At 37.1% G+C, this 21,941-nt stretch overlaps 2 protein-coding genes and 3 long non-coding RNA genes across 5 annotated transcripts; 1 reads left to right on the plus strand and 4 right to left on the minus strand.

Moving 5' to 3' along the window:
• Positions 1 to 948: 948 nt before the first annotated feature.
• On the minus strand, positions 949 to 1,641 carry LOC149041724 (uncharacterized). The gene is made up of 2 exons (XR_016179337.1): positions 1,509 to 1,641; positions 949 to 1,213 (listed from the first exon to the last, which is right to left on the minus strand). It is a non-coding gene; the product is annotated as an uncharacterized LOC149041724 (long non-coding RNA).
• Positions 1,642 to 3,106: 1,465 nt separating this feature from the next.
• LOC149041725 (P2X purinoceptor 7-like) lies at positions 3,107 to 4,427 on the plus strand. Its single transcript, XM_089180957.1, has 3 exons — positions 3,107 to 3,569; positions 3,769 to 3,895; positions 3,977 to 4,427. Exons 1-3 carry the CDS (start codon positions 3,458 to 3,460, stop codon positions 4,143 to 4,145), a joined length of 408 nt encoding a protein of 135 aa, XP_089037083.1. The 5' UTR covers positions 3,107 to 3,457; the 3' UTR covers positions 4,146 to 4,427.
• An 8,445-nt stretch (positions 4,428 to 12,872) lies between these two features.
• Positions 12,873 to 13,569, minus strand: LOC113686559 (uncharacterized). Its single transcript, XR_016179338.1, has 2 exons — positions 13,431 to 13,569; positions 12,873 to 13,135 (listed from the first exon to the last, which is right to left on the minus strand). It is a non-coding gene; the product is annotated as an uncharacterized LOC113686559 (long non-coding RNA).
• Positions 13,570 to 16,318: 2,749 nt separating this feature from the next.
• Positions 16,319 to 17,355, minus strand: LOC149041726 (uncharacterized). Its single transcript, XR_016179339.1, has 2 exons — positions 16,887 to 17,355; positions 16,319 to 16,581 (listed from the first exon to the last, which is right to left on the minus strand). It is a non-coding gene; the product is annotated as an uncharacterized LOC149041726 (long non-coding RNA).
• A 3,225-nt stretch (positions 17,356 to 20,580) lies between these two features.
• Positions 20,581 to 21,590, minus strand: LOC149041727 (uncharacterized). The gene is made up of 3 exons (XM_089180958.1): positions 21,236 to 21,590; positions 20,999 to 21,079; positions 20,581 to 20,684 (listed from the first exon to the last, which is right to left on the minus strand). The coding sequence occupies exons 1-3, from the start codon at positions 21,446 to 21,448 to the stop codon at positions 20,613 to 20,615; spliced, it is 366 nt and encodes a 121-aa protein (XP_089037084.1). The 5' UTR covers positions 21,449 to 21,590; the 3' UTR covers positions 20,581 to 20,612.
• Positions 21,591 to 21,941: the final 351 nt, after the last annotated feature.

The following is a 21,941-nucleotide window of genomic DNA, read 5'->3' on the forward strand; positions in this document are numbered from 1 at the left end:
TTTCTCGCGGGTTACGGTAAATATCCGGTACTATTGGCTACCTACACTTCGGTAGATCGTTATTAAAAAGTAACTTAACTTTACAAAGCCTTGAAGATGAAGTGATTTTCATGAAACCGATCTCTATTGTTCCAAGATATAATTTGGTTCCCTGTAAATCACGTTATGCCCGAAATGTCTTCGGATCTCTTGTTCCTCAACCCTTCTACTATCAAGATCTCATTTTCAATCCTCCCCTCTGGCAGCTGAATTTTTCCTTGTAACTTATTTCCGTAAAATAAGTTAGTGTTAGATCAAGAAAAAAAAACTTCTACGTGATAAGTTTGAGCGCTCTCAATATCTGGATAGTACTGATAGAAGTTACGTGCTAATCACTCTGGGAATAAAAAAGTGTTAATTAGCCCAGTTTTCTTCCCTCTCTTTTCCGATTATCATATTGTTATGTGCATGGCATGAAAATATTTTGCTATCCTCTTTTCACATCGAAATTATTTTAACGCGCTTTGATTGGAAAAATCATCAGACAGATTCGCGTAAGCGTGAAACTCAGAGTCACAGTTATGGCGTTAATTAGCCCAGCCTTCTCTCTCTATTTCGATTATCGTTTTCTTCCCTCTTTTTTCGATCATCATATTGTCATATGCATTGCATGGAAAATTTGTTGTCATCCTTTTTCACATCGGAATTATTTTAGCGCGCTTTAATTAGAAAAAGTACCAATCAAAATGTTCGGTTACTCAGCTATGGTGCGATAAATGGTAAACTTTAATAAGTAAAATAGCCAAGTTATCTCGTAAACACTCGATTGTTCCAAGGTTCATTCATTTATTCGGTAGTTAATTCACTGACTGGTGCAACTACTTTTTGGTAGCCAATAGATCTGGTTTAAAATCCTGCAAAGAGACTGATTGTCTGAAAAGTTTGAAGAAACAAAGAAATGTCTATCCATTGTATCATCCACAGATTTTATTTTTACAGATTGTAACCGATGTATGTTTATCAGAAGGACACAATCTCTTATGGATTTAAAAAGTTTATTTTTGCAGCAAGTTTTATATTCCAATTAAATTATTTAATAAAGCAGGCGACCGTTAAATTATGGTAAGCTTTGCTGTCTTGAGTTGACGTGGTTTCATTTCTGTTGCTCCACTCCACATCCCAGCTCACGGGCCTGTAAGCAGATTTCTCTTCGGTACTTGAGCTCCAGTGTTGTCTAAACAAGCAATATAAACATAAAAGAATGAATAGAATTAGCGGGCTCTCTCCGTGAAACAGGAGCGACAGGAGGGGCGCGTGTTTCAGGAAAATCTCCCGCCCTAATCCTACTCGCCTTTACTCGTCTGTAAGAAGAAAAAAAGATGACGCCTCTTCTTGACTCTTAAGATATTTGAAATGTAGCTCGTTGCATATAAGTACGAATGCACCACAGTACCCAAAATTACACAGACCACGCTTAAAAATAACCAACTCAAAAAAGTTGTTCGCTACTGGGAGATTTCTGCACTAACCTCTTTCAAGCGTCTGCGGGCGTTCATCTTCGAGTATTCTGCTGGATTTTCTCTCTTCCCTAAAAATAGTGGAGTGAAAACGCCGTTTACGAGAAGTAATTGAATAATAACGTCAGTTGATACCTAGCTGAAATCGATGATAGTATGGTTTACATCAAAAACTGAACTCATTCAAGAAGAAGAAAAAAGAAGCAAACAGAACACTCAATGAGATAGGATTAAAGCTTATCAAATAATGACGTGATCAAGGGGCTATCATAAAACAATTATGGTAGGTTTTGGTTTAAGCACACGGGATCTCTATGATAACTAGTTTACCGCCGGGTATTGCGGGAGCAATTCCTTCGACCAACACTAAAGAAAGGAGTACTGCCAACATCCAAGTCGCTACAGTTTTCATCTTGCTTGTACCAGCTTCACTCGCCAACTGATAATTTTTCGCAAAACTTCTCGCATATGAAGATATATAGAGGTGCGTCAGTCAAAGTAAGATGTATCCGGCTGTTTAGGAGATCTTTATTTAGCTCATAGGGGAGAAAATTAATGAATTTTTCCGGGGGCATTAGAACCGTTTCCTTTTACGTTCATGACACTACAACGTAATAAATATTATTAAATAGTACTGGTATTTTAACATTATTGAAATACCTATTTGGACAGAAAATGATTGCATTTCCCTTTTAAAGAAATTGTTTTATAATAACTTGTATCGACAATGGTAGCACCCTGAGACCCTTTGAATTTACCGACTAAATATTAATTAACAACGCTATGTGATCTAATTTCAGTTGTTTTTTTAGTTCAAATACGGTCGCTCGTTCTCTTAAACTCTTCGATCTTGGTTCCCAGTAATACTTCTAAAAGTCATTGATAGGTAATTCCTACATATCGAATTTACAATAGGTTTATAAAATTTTAAATAGGTTTATCTATAGAAATTCGTAGACACAACAGCCTATTCAAGTACCCTACAGTGAGAAATTATGTCTGTATGGAACGTGTTTGTGTAACAAAATATACGAAAATTAATTGTTTTTCTCAGAGTGTTTTTGGATGTAAATTTTTCAAATGATGTACCACCCCCCAGCGTGTGCATTGTAGTCCAAGCAGCTGGTTCAATTAGACCCCAAAAGGTTTTTTTTGTTTTTTTAAAGAAAACGGTAAATTTTTCCTACTAACCGTAAACTTCCGTAGGAAAACCTTTCTTAAGAACTCCTACACATTTTCGTATGATGTGAGTACGTAACCCTTTACAATCAAAAGCCTGTCCTCAAAGAGTTTTTCTAACAACTCTTTCATCAGTTTATCAGACCATTTTCTTCACAACAAGAAACTTCACCAGAGGCCCAGCTTAACATACTTTCCCCCTCCACCCTTTCCAAATTATCATTTTGCAGATTGTAAAACCCACAGTGCTTCTTTCTTTGGTTAAATTCGGAATCCTGCCGACATCGGTTGAACCTTTTTTGGCATGAAATCGACAATAAACGTGCTTAATTTAACATTTCTACACTTTTTATTTATTCGGAAGCGAATTCAAAAAAATTCCTTAAAGGAGAACTGAAGCCAAAAATTGAGTTAATTTCTTTCGATAGCCAAAGCGACGAAATTCTCGATTTCAGGCGTTATTTGTGCTAAATGTGTTTTAGCTTGAAGAAATATTTCTTTAAAGTTTGTATTTTCGCGCTGTTTCGGCTTTCAAACCGTGGGCACCAATTTTAAATCAGCGGTCTTCCAAATGAGCCTGTGACGTATGTTATGGGGATCACTTTAGGACGTGTTATCGTTCGACTAAATTTTAATACAAATTGCTTCTTCGTCGACCCTTCGTCATGAGCGGAATAGAACCATTTCAGTTCTAACCAGTATATCAGCCTGGAGAAGAACCACCTCAGGAAGAGAGTGTAGAACAGGAGGTAGAAGCCCACGAAGAAGACACTACTTCGAGGATGGGAAACACCGAATGGTGTTTGTGCGGCGCTTGTGCGCTTATGCCGGTGGCAAATGAATGTTACTGCAGCCAAGAACTAGAGGAGCTTAATCAAAAGTTCGACAATTCAGGTTTGTACTTATTATGTGATTATTCTCGCGAGTATTTTGTTTGAAGCGGCCGCTTCTTTGCTAAGAGTGACAAAAAGTGGACAATTGCAAACTCGGTCTTAGTTGTAATTACAATTACAAGGTCTGATGGGTGAAAATTATTGAAACAGCGAGGGAAAGAAAATGTTAAGACTTTTTTCTTCTTTTTGGGTATTGATAGGTGTTAGATGTATAACAGAACATCCGAAATTTGGCATTGTATGCTTGGACACGGATGTTTTGAGCACGGCATTGGTTGCAATCCACAATGCGCGGCTCAATCCAATTCCCGACCCTATCGTCAACAGGTAAACTGTCTTTTTCTTTCTTATTTTGTACGCGTAATTAAGTCAATCGCTTTTGAGACTTTATATCCTCTTGTTCTCTAGAACTTGGCGTTTGGCAGCCTACAGACAATTTACTTGGTGGGCACATGGGATATTAGGAAAAAACCGGCGGAGAATCGTGCCAGTATGCGTCGTCACGGCCATACGTAAAACATTTCCTGAAGAGAGTGGTAATTACGTGGGGTTTCGAGAAGCAGATCTGGAACTTTGAACTTTATCCGTAATGCCCTTTAATAATGATTAGTAACATATCCTTTGCGTGTATAACATCAGAGGCTGTTATTTCCTTATATTACGGTTTCTTTCTAAAATTTGCGCGAAATATACAATTACTTATCGAGGATATGAATCACTAACACATTTCTGCATAGTGATTCAGTCAAAAGCCATGCAGAGCCAAACTAATGTCATCCCTACTGCAGTTATTAAATTATCCACATTGCCAGGGATAGCTGCGTGGCCTGAATGAAATAAACCTCAAACCTAACTTTGATTGCTTTTTGTTACGATGATTGCTTTCATTTTCATTTGATTATGTTATTAACAAAGTTGTTGTATTTAATTATTCGAAAATCTCGATGTATGATTAGCAATGAAATCTGCTTTAGGAGGCCGGGGTTTGATGGCAATGTTTTCAGGAATGTGTGGTGCTGTGACTGTTGCACTCCTCTCTTGTGGTTTTAAGCATTTTCTCTCTACGATAGCATTAAGCATTGGCTTGAGATGATAATTGGTTGTCTTCTCAGGTATGGGCTTTGCCACCCATTCTTTTGTATTTTTCGGCAACACTACCTTGTATTGCAGCTCCCCTTGGTTGGCACCCCTGGATACAGTGGCTTGTTGCCTACCAGTGTTGGCTTTGTGGTCTAGGGCTGCCGACTGAGTTCGAGCAACCATGCCATTATAAGAGAAGTGCTGCCGTTTGGGTGCATATTTGGTCTGCACACTATGGTACACCTCTAAATTGCCAGTATGACAACATAGTGTTAGTTGCTGAATGTCCTTCAACAGATTTTTATCGAATACAACCTCCTTCAATGCATTATGAGCAGAGGAGCCAGGCCTAAGCCACCTTTTAGTTCTTGCGATAGCCGGAGGGATTGGTTGGTGGGCACATTCCTCATACAGGTCAGCTGAATCCCAGGAGTGGATATTGGCAGTGTGATAGACAATGAATATCCACTTCTCTCTCAACATCTCCTTGTCTCCTCCACATGTTTTGGCACACCACCAAAGGTGGTTTGAGATGGATCTGATCCAGAGAGAGAGATCAGCACATTCTTTCTTCTTTGATGATCAACTTCAGGGAAATTTCTTTTTATGTCAGCCCTAATGCCCACATGACGGTCAGTTGCAACAACCATAATTTTCCCCCTTTTTTCATAGATGTTTTCCATACAGCGTTTAAAACCCTCTCTTTCCATGTCACCAGCTGATAGTTCCAACGCAAAACACTCTTGGAATGATTGAATCCATCATCACAGCCAGAATTGGGGTAAAGCTAGATGCTAATAAAAAGAAATCTGTGAATTGAGGAAGTTGCCTTTTGACTGATAACTTGGTTTAGTACCTTAAATTTACAGAATTAAAAATAAAATTACTTATCTCTTCTGTTCCCATTTACACTCCAGCTCCTTCCAGTGCTGTATCTCACGCTGTGCCCGAAACGTCTTTGGGTCGGCTCTTCCTTCAGTCTAATTTCGAAACTCGTTTTCTTCCCGCTCGATTCTCGTTGATCATGATTGTTATTTGTGTGGCATTTTGTTCTGATTTGAAAATGTTTTTGCATCCTCTTTTGTTCTGACTTATGCGCAACATAATGTTGGCGCACTTTATTTTTAAAAAGTAATAATCAAAATTGGTATGTTCAATAGCTCAGCCAAGATGCAATGAACAGTAAACAATCAAACAGGCGAAATTTGAATTGAAAATGTAAATTGACTACCGTAAAGAGTTTTAAAGTTGACATTTCGAGTGTTAGCCCTTTGTCAGAGCGAAACGTCAGGCTTAGAACTCTTTTACGGTGGCCAATTTACGTTATCAACTCTGTTGATAATACTAAATTACCATGTTATACTCTCCCACCGCAGTTAATTGTTCCAAGATTCCTTCATTTTAAGGTAATTGATTTACTGATTTATTCATTTATATTTTTGTAGCCAAAATATCGCAAATAAACTGATGTCCGCAATGTTTGACGAAACAAAGAAGTACATTTCCATCATTTCATCCGCCGATTTTATTTTTACACACTGTAACCAATATGTGCTGATCATCAGGAAACAAACTCTTTTGGATTCAAACAGTTTATTTTTACAACAAACATTCTACAATTCAATTTAACTATTTATGAAAGCGAACGTTAATTCGTAGTTATGCTGCCTATGCTGTCTTCTTTTCTACGAATTCAGTTCTGTTGTTCTATTTCACATCCCCCCATGGGCTTGTAAGCAGATGTCTCCCCGGATCTGAACCTCCTTCTTGTATCTGAACAAGCAATATAAAGGGTTGTTTTCCCGCATTTCCTCAAGCACTTTAAAGTTCAATGATATTAACGTTTGCTAAAAGAAGGAAATTTCGCGAGCTATAAGGCTGATAATTCCTGTTTGTTCAGTTTGTTATTCCTTGCTTAGTTTTGTATATCACAAGTTGATATCATGTTCTCGTCCACCATCGTGATTTTGTAATTTTTGGTGATAAATAATGGTTTTTGTGTGCTGGACACCGATATAATATCAGAATTTTTTCATTCATGCAAAGGGGAGAATTCTCATGAAATTTTGTCATAGTTTCGTGCATGGACCAATGATTTTTTTGTTCCATGTGACAGGGAAGGTCGTCTCTCATTTGTACATATGCTCAAAACGACCTTGAAAACTTCATTATAAAAGTACTAGAAATGCAGTTCAACACGTTTATGCTAAAGAATTTAGTCAATATTATGCTTAAAATTATGCCGGTATGAACAATTGACATAACACGTAATCGGATGTTTAAGAGCCCGTTTTTGATCTTTATATAATGCAGCCCATCTGAACATACTGAAGAGCGTTGATTTTTTTTCTCAGACAGCATTTAAATCATTCCCTTTTACCTTAATGTCTCTACAACCTCTGGAACGTACTAGTATGGCCGGCAGAACGGTATCGCTCTATTTCGTCCTTTTTAAAAATGATACTTAATCACAATACAAAGGGAAAAATTACCAAGTTTTGATTGGCTAAGATAGAGATAATTTTTATTTAACCCGGTATTTGTCCCAAAATTATTTAACTGTTTATCATCTTTCTGCTGCGTTTTTTTTTCATTCCACTATCGCGATAATGAAGCCATCGAAAAGATGTCGTCCTGCACGCATGAAAAGCCGCCATGTCAAATGGCTCACTAAATCAGCTTTTAAAACATGGAATGAGCGAGAGGCAACTCTGAGGATAAGGAAAGAAAACGAGTCCATATATGTACATTGAATTTCTTTCCATGCAAACGTTTCATAGTATGGTCATAGATAATTCTAATGATAGAGCACTATCAAATGACGATCGTCTACTATTCGTTTTATGAGAACCTTCTTTTAAGAATGTGTAGACTGCGATTAATTAGCCGAGAATTTTAAGAGCATACTAAGAATGTACCTTGGCTGAGATTCAATTAAGAAAGTCTTTATTTTGTTAATTTTTTTGGTTGTTGTTGTTTTTGTCTTTTTTTTTTTTGCGAGAATTATAAATAAATGTAAAATAAATGTAAAACATGCGGTCTAACAGGACAATTACCTAAAACACAAATTTTAATATTAACAATGCGGTTTTCTAACTGCGCGATACACTGAATAACAACTCAGTTTGTCGTCGATACTATACCAAGCTTCCTAACGGTGAAGCCGTGAAAGAAATACAGAGTTCTACCTTTTTTTCGCGGCTCCCTTACCTTCATGTTTACCACGCTCGCCAAAAACCGCCAGGATAGTAGCTTAACTAGGCCCTTACAGATTGTGCTAGTAAAAGTAGCATATCATATCCTGCCAGTAATGGTCTATTTTTTTCAAAATAATGCTCAAAATTATCTCGTTTTTGAAAACTTGAAAAAGGAAAAAAAATCAAAGAATATTTATGCTAAACTCGCACCTATAGAACTTGATCTAGAGATGACCATAGTTGGGAACTTGCGACTCATGCAATGCTGCTCTTATCTCTGAAAAGCCACGCTTACGGAAAATCACTGAGAGATCTACATTGATGGTAAACATCCAACTTCGAAAAATAATAAACACATGCATAGTCTACTAAAACATATTAACAAAAATATATTAACGTCCTTGAATAAGTTCAGAACTAAAATATGCCAAATTTCTTTCGACCATCAATGTAATTGTTACTTATGTAGATATTAGTTAATGTACTGCATATAGAATACGATTTTATTTTTATTCATATTTTCCGTTCTTTTTTTTTGCTCTTTCTCGGAGAAATTAGTTATACAGCTATTCTTGTAAATCCGAGGTGAACTAAAGGTGATATGATGTGATGTGATAGTATCCAGGCAAAATTCATAAAATTTAGCCTTCCAACACGCATCTGCATTGTAACGCAATGATCTTTATAAGCAAGATTTTCTTCCGCATCTTATTAGTTTTTAGCCTCGGAGCGAAAATACCTCAGAAAGCATTTGATGTGACCGCTAGTTTTTTAGACTGATTGAAATTAACGTTATGCGGCGGTGAATTCCACAAGTTTTCTTTTTTCAGAGAAGCACAGGACTGTTTTCGTCCGCTTAATTCTGAACGATCCATGCCAGTCACAAAGTTTTAAGTAAGATAATTGAATTTTATCACAGTTCTTGGTTTACACCGGATCATAAACAATCGAAGCGATTCACAATCAGTTAGGTTTGTGCCTGAACTCGATAAATTTCGATAAAAGTGCACTTGGAAGGTGACTTTTTTTAAAGCAAAGATGCTTACTATAAACTGTAACATAGCCTCTCTATGGTTTTACGCGCGGATACTACTCCAACATGGTTTCGTGTTCAGGACGAATAATTACCCTAGTGCTGAGAACGGTGACTTAATTTACATCTCGATGTTAGCATAACGTTCCTTTTCAACGCCATTTTGTTACCCGTGAAAGCGGAAACTAAGACTGACGTGATTTTACTTCAGGTGCGCACAGTTCTCCAGACGACGAACGAACGACTCAGTATTGAAGTAACCCCCTTCCCCAAAGACATAACCAGTCTTGGAGACCAAACAGCTAAAAGTATGGTGATTATGCCAGCAGTGCTATTTTTTATGTCCGTGTTTTCAAATCATGCTAGCACCAACTATAACTGGTAAAAGGAAACGAAAGTATCGAAAAGTCAGTTCTTTTTTGTGAAATTTGCGTGACGAGTCGAAAATGAGATGGCGTTGAGGGACATGAATTTAGCTACCTACACGTATTTACACTTTAGGGACTTGAATATTTAAATCAACCCCGACTGGTGATGTTTTCCGCGAGTTCACTCGGAAAGAGATCTTGCGTTATCGTCATCACGTTACGTTATTGGTGGTCAAATCTTTGCGTGACGAGTTAGTAGTCTGATCACGTGGAAGGACAAAGCAATCAAAACGCGCCCAGTCCTCAGACGACTAATTTAAGGTTTATTTTGTTTCTGTGGGAAAGATAATCAAACAAATTCAACATGCATGGTGTTCTCGGTTCGAAGTGGCCAAAGATGACTATATCTTCATTTATGAAGATGAAAGAGGGAACCGCGCTGATTTACTGTTTGTACTGCGTAGGATTTTTGGTATGCTTCCTCAGACTTGTTGAAATGAGTATACATTGCTCAAGAGACCAGAGATTGTTTCCGTCTTTTGTCTAACAGGATTTATTTGCTGTAAGCTGCTTCCTACCTCTATTGACTCACAGAGCCAGAGAGCTTGGGGCATCACCGTCACTTGTCGGAGTTATCGGTAAGTGGATCTGCTAACAAGAACACTGCGAAACATAAATAAATTTGCTCTACCTGGAAACTCGCCAGTTCATTGACTAATTACACCTGTTTATTCGATGTTTTACTTTATCCCACATTACAAAAACCTCAAGTGCTTCCTCTCGATGGGAAGTTAACCTTGTTCATCTTTTTGTATATTCATATATGCTTTTGTTTTTGTTTCTCATAAAATGAGTATTTCACATCATCGTTGTTCTTGTCTGACAAGTTGTAAAGAAAAATATCTCGTGCAAAGAAAAGAACAAGTTGAACATAGACAAAAGATTCCTTTTCTTTCTAAGATTTTTTGGTTATGGTTACTGTCTTGAAAGTACAAACTGAAGACTTAGAAGTGTGGAAAAAAAATGTATTTTAAAAAGCTGGTAAGGCTTCAGATTTTTTATATTCATAAGTTCTTGTTTTATGTTATATTATGTCACAGGGTCCATATATGGTGGCCTTCAAATCTTTTCCAGTCCTGTCATGGTAAGAGGTCTGGCTATATGCATGCTAGTCACACCACACTGTTTGAGATTTCTTCACATGATAGTTAATTTTGGAGAGGTCTAAATGACCAGTACGTGTAGAAATCTAGAGAATCTAATTGTTTATATAATATGTCAACTAGCCATAAAAATAAGCAACAAGAAAGGCTCATGTTTTCATTTTATTTTGTTCTATACAATGTCACACTGGTGGGCTACTCACTTCAATCACCAATTATTACAGAATCCATAGCACACAGCATGAAGCCAATCAGATCGCAGGATTTTTGATATCATCCCTGTGGGGGGTGGAGGGTGTAATATGGTTAATTTTTGCTGAGTATGTGCCTCTGGCCTCTCAGAACCCCTACCCTGTCGGTTTTAGTTTATTCTATGGCCAATTATAGACCTTATCATGGTAACTTTTTACAAATGTAATTTCCATGATTCTGACTTAGTTTCATTGGAGTCTAATGCTGAGAATGTCAACCAACTGAGCTAACAAGCCAACTGGGTGCTGGTCATCATGTTGGTTCCAAATAAACCCATAAAGTGGCGAATAAACGACTGTGAGTGTATGAAAGTTATATATTTGAACTGCGTATAAGACGTGAATATGAAAACGATCTTCCCGTACAGGACTGAATTTTTTCAGGCCTTGTTTTCACTACTGCTCAAGTGGTGTTTATTACTGCGGAGATCGCTTTCATATTCACGTCTTTATCTGCAGTTCAAATATAAGACTTTCATATATTCACAGTCGTTTATCTAAATATAGTAGAGAATACTAATGAATTTTTTTGGCAGCAGTAAAATCGTTTCCTTTTACTTTCCTATCACTACAACGTAGTAAATACCAATGTGGCTAAAACGTTTCTGCTTTTTTTTTTCTTTTAAAGAAATTCTATTTACTAGCTTCCATCGTGAATGATGTCACTTTGAGACGTTTTGGACCTTTCGACGGAATGATAATTGACAACGCCATGTGATCTGTTTTCAGTTGTTTCTGGTTACCAATACTGTCACTGCTTTTAAACCCAGGTTTTGTCCACAATCATACAACGAATTATATTGAACTCTTTTATCTTGATTTTCAGTTATACTTCTAAAAGTCTTTGAGGTTCGCATTAAAATCTTTGAATTAGCTTCTTACTCCTTCAGGTAATTCCCATATCTTGAGGGCTAAAAGTTACAACCGGTTTATCTGTGGAAATTCATGGAGTTTGCAGCTGGTGCGATCAGGCCCTCAAAAGTAAACGGGGAATTTCTTTCCCCCTCTCGTATAAAAATTTCTGAGGAAATACTTCCTTAGAGCTCCTCTAAATTTTTTTTATGTGTTTGCCGAGGTAGAGGAAAAGATTTTCTAACCAATGTTTTCTTGCTAATCAGCTAATTTTCTGGACAACGGGAGACTTGTGTGAGAGAGTCTTGACTTAAATTGCCATCCACTGCCCTGCTAAGTGAAATTTGCTTCGGGAAAGTTTTTTCGTACCGAACTGGAAGGTGTAACTGTTGCAGTTTTAAGTATAATGTTTCTCGCGGGCTACGGTAAATATCCGGTACTATTAGCTACTTACACTTCGGTAGATCGTTATTAAAAAGTAACTTAACTTTACAAAGCCTTGAAGATGAAGTGATTTTCATGAAACCGATCTCTATTGTTCCAAGATATAATTTGGTTCCCTGTAAATCACGTTATGCCCGAAATGTCTTCGGATCTCTTGTTCCTCAACCCTTCTACTATCAAGATCTCGTTTTTAATCCTCCCCTCTGGCAGCTGAATTTTTCCTTGTAACTTATCTCCGTAAAATAAGTTAGTGTTAGATCAAGAAAAAAAAACTTCTACGTGATAAGTTTGAGCGCTCTCAATATCTGGATAGTACTGATAGAAGTTACATGCTAATCACTCTGGGAATAAAAAAGTGTTAATTAGCCCAGTTTTCTTCCCTCTCTTTTCCGATTATCATATTGTCATGTGCATGGCATGAAAATATTTTGCTATCCTCTTTTCACATCGAAATTATTTTAGCGCGCTTTGATTGGAAAAATCATCAGACAGATTCGCGTAAGCGTGAAACTCAGAGTCACAGTTATGGCGTTAATTAGCCCAGCCTTCTCTCTCTATTTCGATTATCGTTTTCTTCCCTCTTTTTTCGATCATTATATTGTCATATGCATTGCATGGAAAATTTGTTGTCATCCTTTTTTACATCGGAATTATTTTAGCGCGCTTTAATTAGAAAAAGTACCGATCAAAATGTTCGGTTACTCAGCTATGGTGCGATAAATGGTAAACTTTAATAAGTGAAATAGCAAAGTTATCTCGTAAACACTCGATTGTTCCAAGGTTCATTCATTTATTCGGTAATTAATTCATTGACTGGTGCAACTACTTTTTGGTAGCCAATAGATCTGGTTTAAAATCTTGCAAAGAGACTGATTGTCTGAAAAGTTTGAAGAAACAAAGAAATGTCTATCCATTGTATCATCCACAGATTTTATTTTCACACATTGTAACCGATGTATGTTTATCATAAGGACACAATCTCTTATGAATTTAAAAAGTTTATTTTTGCAGCAACGTTTTATATTTCAATTAAATCATTTAATAAAGCAGGCGACCGTTAAATTATGGTAAGCTTTGCTGTCTTGAGTTGACGTGGTTTCATTTCTGTTGCTCCACTCCACATCCCAGCTCACGGGCCTGTAAGCAGATTTCTCTTCGGTACTTGAGCTCCAGTGTTGTCTAAACAAGCAATATAAACATAAAAGAATGAATAGAATTAGCGGGCTCTCTCCGTGAAACAGGATCGACAGGAGGGGCGCGTGTTTCAGTAAAATCTCCCGCCCTAATCCTACTCGCCTTCACTCGTCTGTAAGAAGAAAAAAAGATGACGCCTCTTCTTGACTCTTAAGATATTGGCAATGTAGCTCGTTGCATATAAGTACGAATGTACCACAGTACCCAAAATGACACAGGCCACGCTTAAAAATAACCAACTCAAAATAGTTGTTCGCTACTGGGAGATTTCTGCACTAACCTCTTTCAAGCGTCTGCGGGCGTTCATCTTCGAGTATTCTGCTGGATTTTCTCTCTCCTGCAACTTTCCCTAAAAATAGTGGAGTGAAAACGCCGTTTACGAGAAGTAATTGAATAATAACGTCAGTTGATACCTAGCTGAAATCGATGATAGTATGGTTTACATCGAAAACTGAATTCATTCAAGAAGAAGAAAAAAGAAGCAAACAGATTATTAAATGAGAGAGGATTAAAAATAATGAAGTGATCAAGGGGCGATCATAAAAACAATTATGGCAGGTTTTGGAAGAAATTAAGCACACGGGATTTCTGTGATAACTAATTTAACTTGTGAATGTTTGTTCGAAACATTCCTTCGACCAACACTAAAGAAAGGAGTAATACCAACATCGAGGTCGTTGCAGTTTTCATCTTGCTTGTACCAGCTTCACTCACCAACTGATAATTTTTGGCAAAACTTCTCGCATATGAAGATATATAGAGGTGCGTCAGTCAAAGTAAGATGTATTCGGCTGTTTAGGAGATATCTTTATTTAGCTCATAGGGGAGAAAATTAATAATTTTTTTCCGGCAGCAGTAGAACCGTTTCCTTTTACTTTCATGACACCAAAACTTAATAAATATTGCTAAATAGTACTAGTATTTTAAAATTATAAAAATACCAAAAAATGACGGCATTTCCTTTTTAAAAGAAATTGTTTTATTTAACATACGTCAGCGTGCGTTCATCGAGATATGAAGCACGCGGGAAGTTTCCAGTGGAGAGCACGAAAGATGCGTAAGAGTTGCTCGAGGCGTAACCGAGAGCAATTCTAGCTTCTTGAGTGCTTTGCTCTACCAACTGAGCTAACAAGCCAACTGGGAGCTGGTCACCATGTTGGTTTCAAGTAAACCCGTGAAGTGGCGAATAAACGAACGTGAATATATGAAAGTCATATATTTGAACTGCGGTTAAAGACGTGAATATGAAAACGATCTTCCGGTACAGGCCTGAATTTTTTTCAGGCCTTATTTTTTCTGCTGCTCAGGTGGTGTTCATGACTGCAAAGATCGCTTTCATATTTACGTCTTTATCTGCAGTTCAAATATATGACTTTCATATATTTACAGTCGTTTATTTAAATATAGTAGAGAATATTAATGCATCTTTTTGGCAGCAATAAAATCCTTTCCTTTTACGTTCCTATCACTACAATGTAATAAATACCAATGTGGCCAGAATGTTTCTACTTTTTTCTTTTAAAGAAATTCTATTTACTAGCTTCCATCGTGAATGATGTCACTTTGAGACCTTTTGGACCTTTCGACGGAATAATAATTGACAACGCCATTTGATCTGTTTTCAGTTGTTTCTGGTTACCAATACTGTCACTGCTTGTAAACCCGAGTTTTGTCCACAATCATATAACGAATTGTATTTTACTCTTCTATCTTGACTCTCAATTATACTTCTAAAAGTCTTTGAGGTTCGCATTAGCATCTTTGAACTAGCTTAATTTACGACTACTCCTTCAGGAAATTCCCTATCTTGAGGGCTAAAAGTTACAGCCGGTTTATCTATGGAAATTCGTGGATACAACAGCCTAAGTGGACTCAGCTATGAGTAGTGATGTTTGCATGAAACTTTCCTATGTAACGTTAGGCTTTAAAGTGAGTTATTTTTGGTGAGAACAAAGTGTATGACGCCTACTGAGTATATACGAAAATTAAGTTCTTTTCCTCGAAACATTTTTGGATGTAGATTATTCAAATGATAGAGCACCCTCCAATGTGCATCGCAGTTCAAGCAGCTGGTGCGATCAGGCCCTCAGGGAATATATTTTCAAAAGCAAACGGGGAATTTCTTTCCCACTCTCCTATAAAAACTTCTGAGGAAATACTTCTTTAAAACTCCTCTAAATTTTCTTATGTGTTTGCTGAAGTAGAGGAAGAGTTTTTCTAACCACTGTTTTCTTGCTTATCACGTAATTTTCTGAACAACGGGAGACTTGTATGGGAGAGACTTGACTTAAATTGTCATCCGCTGCCTTACTAAGTGAAAGTTGCTCCGGGAAAGTTTTTTCAAATCGAAATAGAAAGTGTAACTGATGGCAGTTTTAATTGTAATGGTTCTCCCGGGTTACGATAGCATCATACACCACTAGCCACCTACACTTTGGTGGATCGTTATTAAATAGTACCTTGACTTTACAAACCCTTGAAGCTGAAGTAATTAATCATAATACCGATCTCTATTATTCCAAAATATAATTTAGTTCCCTGCAAATCACGTTATGCCCGAAATGTCTTCGGATCTCTTGTTCCTCAACCCTTTTACTACCAAGATGTCATTTTTAGTTCTCCTGTCTGACAGCTACATATTTCCTCGTAACTTATCTAAAACAATTTAGAAAAAAACTTCCGCGCGATAAGTTTGAACATTCTCATTACCTGTTTGCTAGATAATGTATGAGCAGTATTGGAAGAAGTTACTTGTTAATCACTTCTAGGTGTTATAGGGTTAATTGGCCCCAGCCTTCTCTTGCCATTTCGATTATCGTTTTTCTTCCCCCTCTTTTTTCGATCATCATATTGTCATATGTATGGCATGAAAAGTTTTTGTTATCCTTTTTTCACATCGGAATTATTTTAGCGCGCTTTCGTTGGAAAAAGTACTAATCAAAACTGTTTGGTTACTCAGCTATGGTGCGGTAAATGGTAAACTATAATAAGTGAAATAACAAAGTTGTCCCGTAAACACTCGATTTTTTCAGGATTAATTTATTTATTCGGTATTTTATTAATTGATTGGGGTTCAACTACTTTTTGGTAGCCAATAGATGTGGTTTAAAACCTTGTAAAGAGACTGACTGTCCGCAAAGTTTGAAGAAACAAAGAAATGTCTATCCATCACATCATCCACAGATTTTATTTTCACACATTGTAACCGATGTATGTTTATCATAAGACACAATCTCTTTTGGATTTAAAAAGTTTATTTTACAACAACAATCTATCTTCAATTTAATGATTTAATAAAGCAGGCGAACGTTAAATTATGTTAAGCTTTGCTGTCTTGAGTTCACGTGGTTTCATTTCTGTTGTTCCACTTCGCATCCCAGCTCACGGGCCTGTAAGCAGATGTCTCTTTGGTACTGAAGCTCCAGTGTTGTCTAAACAAGAAATAGAAACATAACAGAATAAACAAAATTAGCGGACTCTCTTCGTGAGACACGAGCGCTTCTAGGAGCGCGTGTTTCGGAAAAGTCGCCCGCCCCAATCTTACTGGCCTTCGCTTGCCTGTAAGACGAAAAAAGATGACGCCTCTTCTGAAGGCTAAACAGTCGTAGGACATCTAAAACATTTACAATGTAGCTCGTTGCATACAAGTACGAATGCACCACAGTACCCAAAATGGAGAAAACCACGCTTGAAAAAAAACTAAAAATAGTTGTTAGCTACAGATTTCTGCACTAACCTCTTCCAAGTGTCTGCGGTCGTTCCTCATCAATATTTCTTTTGCCTTTTTCCTTGCATACTTCGGCTTGTTTCCCAAGAAATGATTTAGTCGAAACGTCGTTTACGAGAAGTAATTGAATATAAAAGAAAGTTTACACTTAACTGAAATCGATGATAGTATGGTTTACATCGAAAACTGAACTCATTCAAGAAGAAGAAAAAAGAAGCAAACACAACATTCAATGAGAGAGGATTAAAATTTAAAAATAATGAAGTGATCAAGGGGCGATCAAAAAACAATTATAGCAGGTTTTGGAAGAAATTTAAGCATACGGTATTTCTATAATAACTAATTTACCGCTGAAGTAACAAAAGGATTGTTAAACATTCCTTCGACCAACACTATATAAAGGAGTAATACCAACATCGAGGTCACTGCAGTTTTCATCTTGCTTGTACCAGCTTCACTCACAAACTGATAATTTTTCGCAAAACTTCTCGCATATGAAGATATATAGAGGTGCGTCAGTCAAGGTAAGATGTATCCGGCTGTTTAGGAGATCTTTATTTAGCTCATAGGGGAGAAAATTAATGAGTTTTCCGGCAGCAGTAGAACTGTTTCCTTTAACGTTCATGACACCACAACGTAATAAATATTACTAAATAGTACTAGTATTTTAATATTATTAAAATACCTATTTGGCCAGAAAATGATTGCATTTCCCTTTTAAAGAAATTGTTTTATAATAACTTGTATCGACAATAGCAGCACCCTGAGACCCTTTGAATTTACCGACTAAATATTAACTAACAGCGCTTATCGGAAACAATGTTGGCTACTGAACCCGACCGCCGACATCATTTTGACACATCGTACTGACAATGTAAATTCGCCACAAGAACATAGCCTTTATTGAATTCAAGCAGTATATTTTTACATTAAACTGTCTAAATTTCGACGGAATCATTTTAATATTAAAGGTAAATATTTTGTTTTATTAAGCTGTATTATCTTGCGCTATTGAGGTATTGAATTGGGGTGCGCGCATGTTATTCTGCATGTTTCCTCTGAACAACACCGAAGAAAGAGCAGTATGAAAATCCCGGTCGCTGCGGTTTCTTTCTTGCTAACAACACCTCCACCTATAAACTTATGATTTTTCACAGTAATTTTCATAGGTACTTGGGGGCAGTTGATGCAAGATGTATCCGGCTGTTTAAGAGCTCTTTAACGAATTTTCGTTCAGCTCCTCTTAAGAACATTAATTAATCACCCGGCCCAGACAGAAGAAAAACCATTAGGTTGAGTTATCGATAAGAAAGAAAACTGTCCCAGTGGACCCAGTTACGAGATTGGATATTTGCATGGTTTTTTTTTTGTGTAACCTTTTACTAATGACTTATTTCAATGAGAACAAAATGTAGGATGCCTTCTGAATATAAATGAGAATTGAATTCTTTCCATACAAAGATAGCTAATTTTAACAGTAAAGCACAAGCCGATGGCTATATGTATATCGCAGTTCAAGCAGCTGGTTCGATTCGCCTCTCAGCAAAATGCATTTCGCTTCATTCATTCGTAAAGGTTGCTTCCTTAGCTTATCTAGAGCTGACTAGTACTTTCGGCAAGTGTTCAGTTTGAGTAAAGAGCAAATTAGAGGAAACCGGATCCTTCGACAACTACATCAGCCATCATAGAGCATGACGCGTATTGCTTTCCCAATCCTTGACCAAGCATTGAACCATGAATTTACGGAGGGGGTGGGGGAGCCGAGAGACTGACAGATAACTATACGATACCAAAACAGAGGCTTTTTGTACTTCGTATATATGAGTATAATATATACACAGCTGTTTTTAAAAGCGTCTTAATTTGAAAATATAAATTAAATATATATATACCTTTTCTTTTCTCATCAAAGATGTGTTGACAGAATGAATTTAGGGGAAGTTTTCAAAAGGAGAGTACAATAGCTGCTGTCAAAATTTCCCAAAGTCTTTGTTTCCCCTTCGCTCGATATTTTCAATCGCTTCAAGCGTCCATTTGTTTGGATGTATTGTATAGAACAAGTTATCAAATTAATGAGGGTAAAAAAAAGGGAGTACGATTCAACTGTGGTCAAGTAGACAAGAGTTCCAGCTAAATACGTGTATATATACACATATATTTTTTTGCGAAATTCTTGTGATTTGCTTGAGATTACAGTTTCTAACGGCTTCTTACGCATAAAGTACTATGTATTTCGAGAATAAACAGAAAGCGTACTCCGCCGTTATTGTTCCACGTTGCCTCAGCGAAGTCATGAAGTACTGCCTACTTGTCTAGCTTTGTTCTTGTTTTGTGACTTTGCCGGCTTGGACACCGTATAATATTCCTCAGTTAAAATACTTTTTTTTTTATCTAGCCACGAGGTTGCAGCTTTGAGTTTACAAGCGACAGATTTTCTTTCGACATGACTCAACTGACTCGAGAAATAATAGTTCGGGTGATAAACGACAAACGTTGTTCAAAAAATTCGATATTGAAGAATTTCCGGTTATTGACGTCGACGGCACGACGCAAAGGCCGGTGTAAAAGAACGTTCATGAACAGGGACTCTCAGAGGATAACAAATTAAAAGAGATGTTGTTCCTTTGATGTAAAATAAACATGCATCTTTCATCACCTTCTTGACGAGAAACAAAATATATATATATATATTCTTCTTGTCCAGTTAAAAATTATTGGATAAATAGATTAGGAGCTGTGTTGGTGCGACATCTTTTAACAGTCTTCGGCCATTGCATCAATGTTCGTTGGAGCCATATCAGTGTACTACAGTCCAGTTGAAGTCATATGGGAGGGGGGGGGTTTGAAATTACCTTTAGACACTGTTTGGCTACATCTGTCCGTTACTAGCGAATATCGGCCTATCACCTACCCATATTGGCCTATCATGGCACAACAATATCAGATAACGATTCAACATTGCACTTGCTTCACGTTAGTCATGTTTACATCGTCTGGCTTTCGTGGACCTATCTTAGTGGGAAGTCATAGTCCAATAATGATAAGATCATCTTGAAAAAAATTTTAATCATCTTGAATAATCTTTAGTTATGAATTGTTCAGATTCCTACAAACTATCTTTAACCCTCAACCAGTAACTTCATCATCATAATGTGCATGTGGACCTTGAAATTTCTTCGGAAAAATATGAGATAATAACTCAATTATTCTTACTTTTCAAACATAAAATACATCTGAAATTTCTTCCAGTTCTTATGAGAATGGATGGTAAAATATTTAGGAAGAACCCCATTGTTTGTAACTCATCGAAAGTAAAAAAATGAATTAAACTTAGACCTGAAGCACATTATGTCCTTCTTTTTTTTTTAACATGTGCTGCTTATTAATGGAGCTGTGTATTCCATGTGGTCTCTTCATTGGAGGCCGGGCTGAAAAGTACTTCAAATTGATAGACCCTTGGGAATGAGTAGATTAATTATTAAATCATCTGATTTGTACTAGTAATTTACAATCCAACTCCCTCCGAATATTGCAACTTACGCTGTGCCCGAAATGTCTTCGGATGTGATGTGATCTTTTTACCATTCTGATTCACGCCTTCTTCCCTAGTTTTTTTTGGGTTTTCATCCTTAAGTTTTTTATGCGCGGAATTTTGTGCCGACTTGAAATGTTTTGTCATGCTATTTTGACATTTGGCGCACTTTTATCTTGAGTTTCATGGATTGGTGGTTTCGCTTAATCCATCTGACATCCTAGCTCACGGGCCTGTGAGCAGAAGTCTCTCCGAAATTTCAGCTCCATCTGTATCTGAAAAAGCAAAGCATACCGAACAAAGATTTGTTTCGGCCGGAAAAGGCTGACGTGACAAAAAAAAAAAATCAAACAAAAAGTTTACCTGTGCCCTTTTACTCATACCCAATAGTTTAGCTGGACTTAGCATAGTACATTTTTGCGGTGGTGGTCTTTAATCCATCAAAATAAGACCCCGGACGAATAGAACGACAAAAGATTGTGCTGCTAAAGCGAAAACAAGATTGACTAATTGCTGGAAATTAGAAAAGTTTTGGCGTTGAAGAGAGACTGGATCAGAGACTGAATCAGAGACGGTTTTGTTTACTTACCTCTTTCAACCGTCTGCGGTTGTTCAGCGTCAAGATTTCTGAATTTTCACGTTCTTGGTGCTTTCTCTTCAGCCTCTTTGCCTGTAAATAGTTTCATTAAAAAGGCTTTTATCAGAAGTAACTGGTTCATACCACCGAACTTTAACTCAAAGTAACAAGTAAGTAAGTAGTCAGTTCCCGATTAATGGATAATTTTGGCACGTTTTGGAAGAAGTCAAAGAAACATTTGGAACATACTTTTCTTTGAATTTCCCCTGCTTTTCCCACCGTGTTGGATATCATCCCTTCGACCAACATCGAAGAAAGAAGCAGTATCAAAATCCAGGTTGCTGCGGTTCCCATCTTGCAAACACTACCTCCACCTATGAACTGATACTTTTCCACAGCAATTCTTGAATATATAACGGCTACAATTGGGATCAGAAATATTTTACTGGAAAATTCGAGCATTATAATTTTGAGCCTCTTCCCTGAAAACGTATCATTACGCCCAAAGTTATACTCACGATTTTACATAATGTTCCACGTAATAACTCAATCTAAGGGCGTTTAAGAGCCTTCCAACCCCCCTTTCCTTTTTGCCTCCCGTGATGGTGAAACTTAGGTGACAGGTGAAACTTACCGGTGATAAGAGGTTTTCTCCAATTCCACAGGCAGTCCAAGCTCACGTACGTCTCAAGAAAAAGTCAACGATTAATTCATGAAAGCGTCACGCGTTGTGTGACTCGGTGTAAAGTTTATAAGGAATAGTATGGGAAGCGAAGTATGGTCGATTTACAACGATAAATATTTCGAAATACGAACAATTTACACGTAAAATCAATAAAACTTACTCGCATCCTGAGTGTTCGTTGTAATTTCCGGCGATTTCTGCCGTTTTAAGCTTGTTTTACCATCGCTTTTGTTATTGTTAAAAGACGAAGTAACAGGAATAACAGCGATG

Source organism: Pocillopora damicornis, chromosome 8 (assembly GCF_964200805.1).
Source record: "Pocillopora damicornis chromosome 8, jaPocDami1.2, whole genome shotgun sequence".
Classification (NCBI taxonomy): Eukaryota; Metazoa; Cnidaria; class Anthozoa; order Scleractinia; family Pocilloporidae; genus Pocillopora; species Pocillopora damicornis.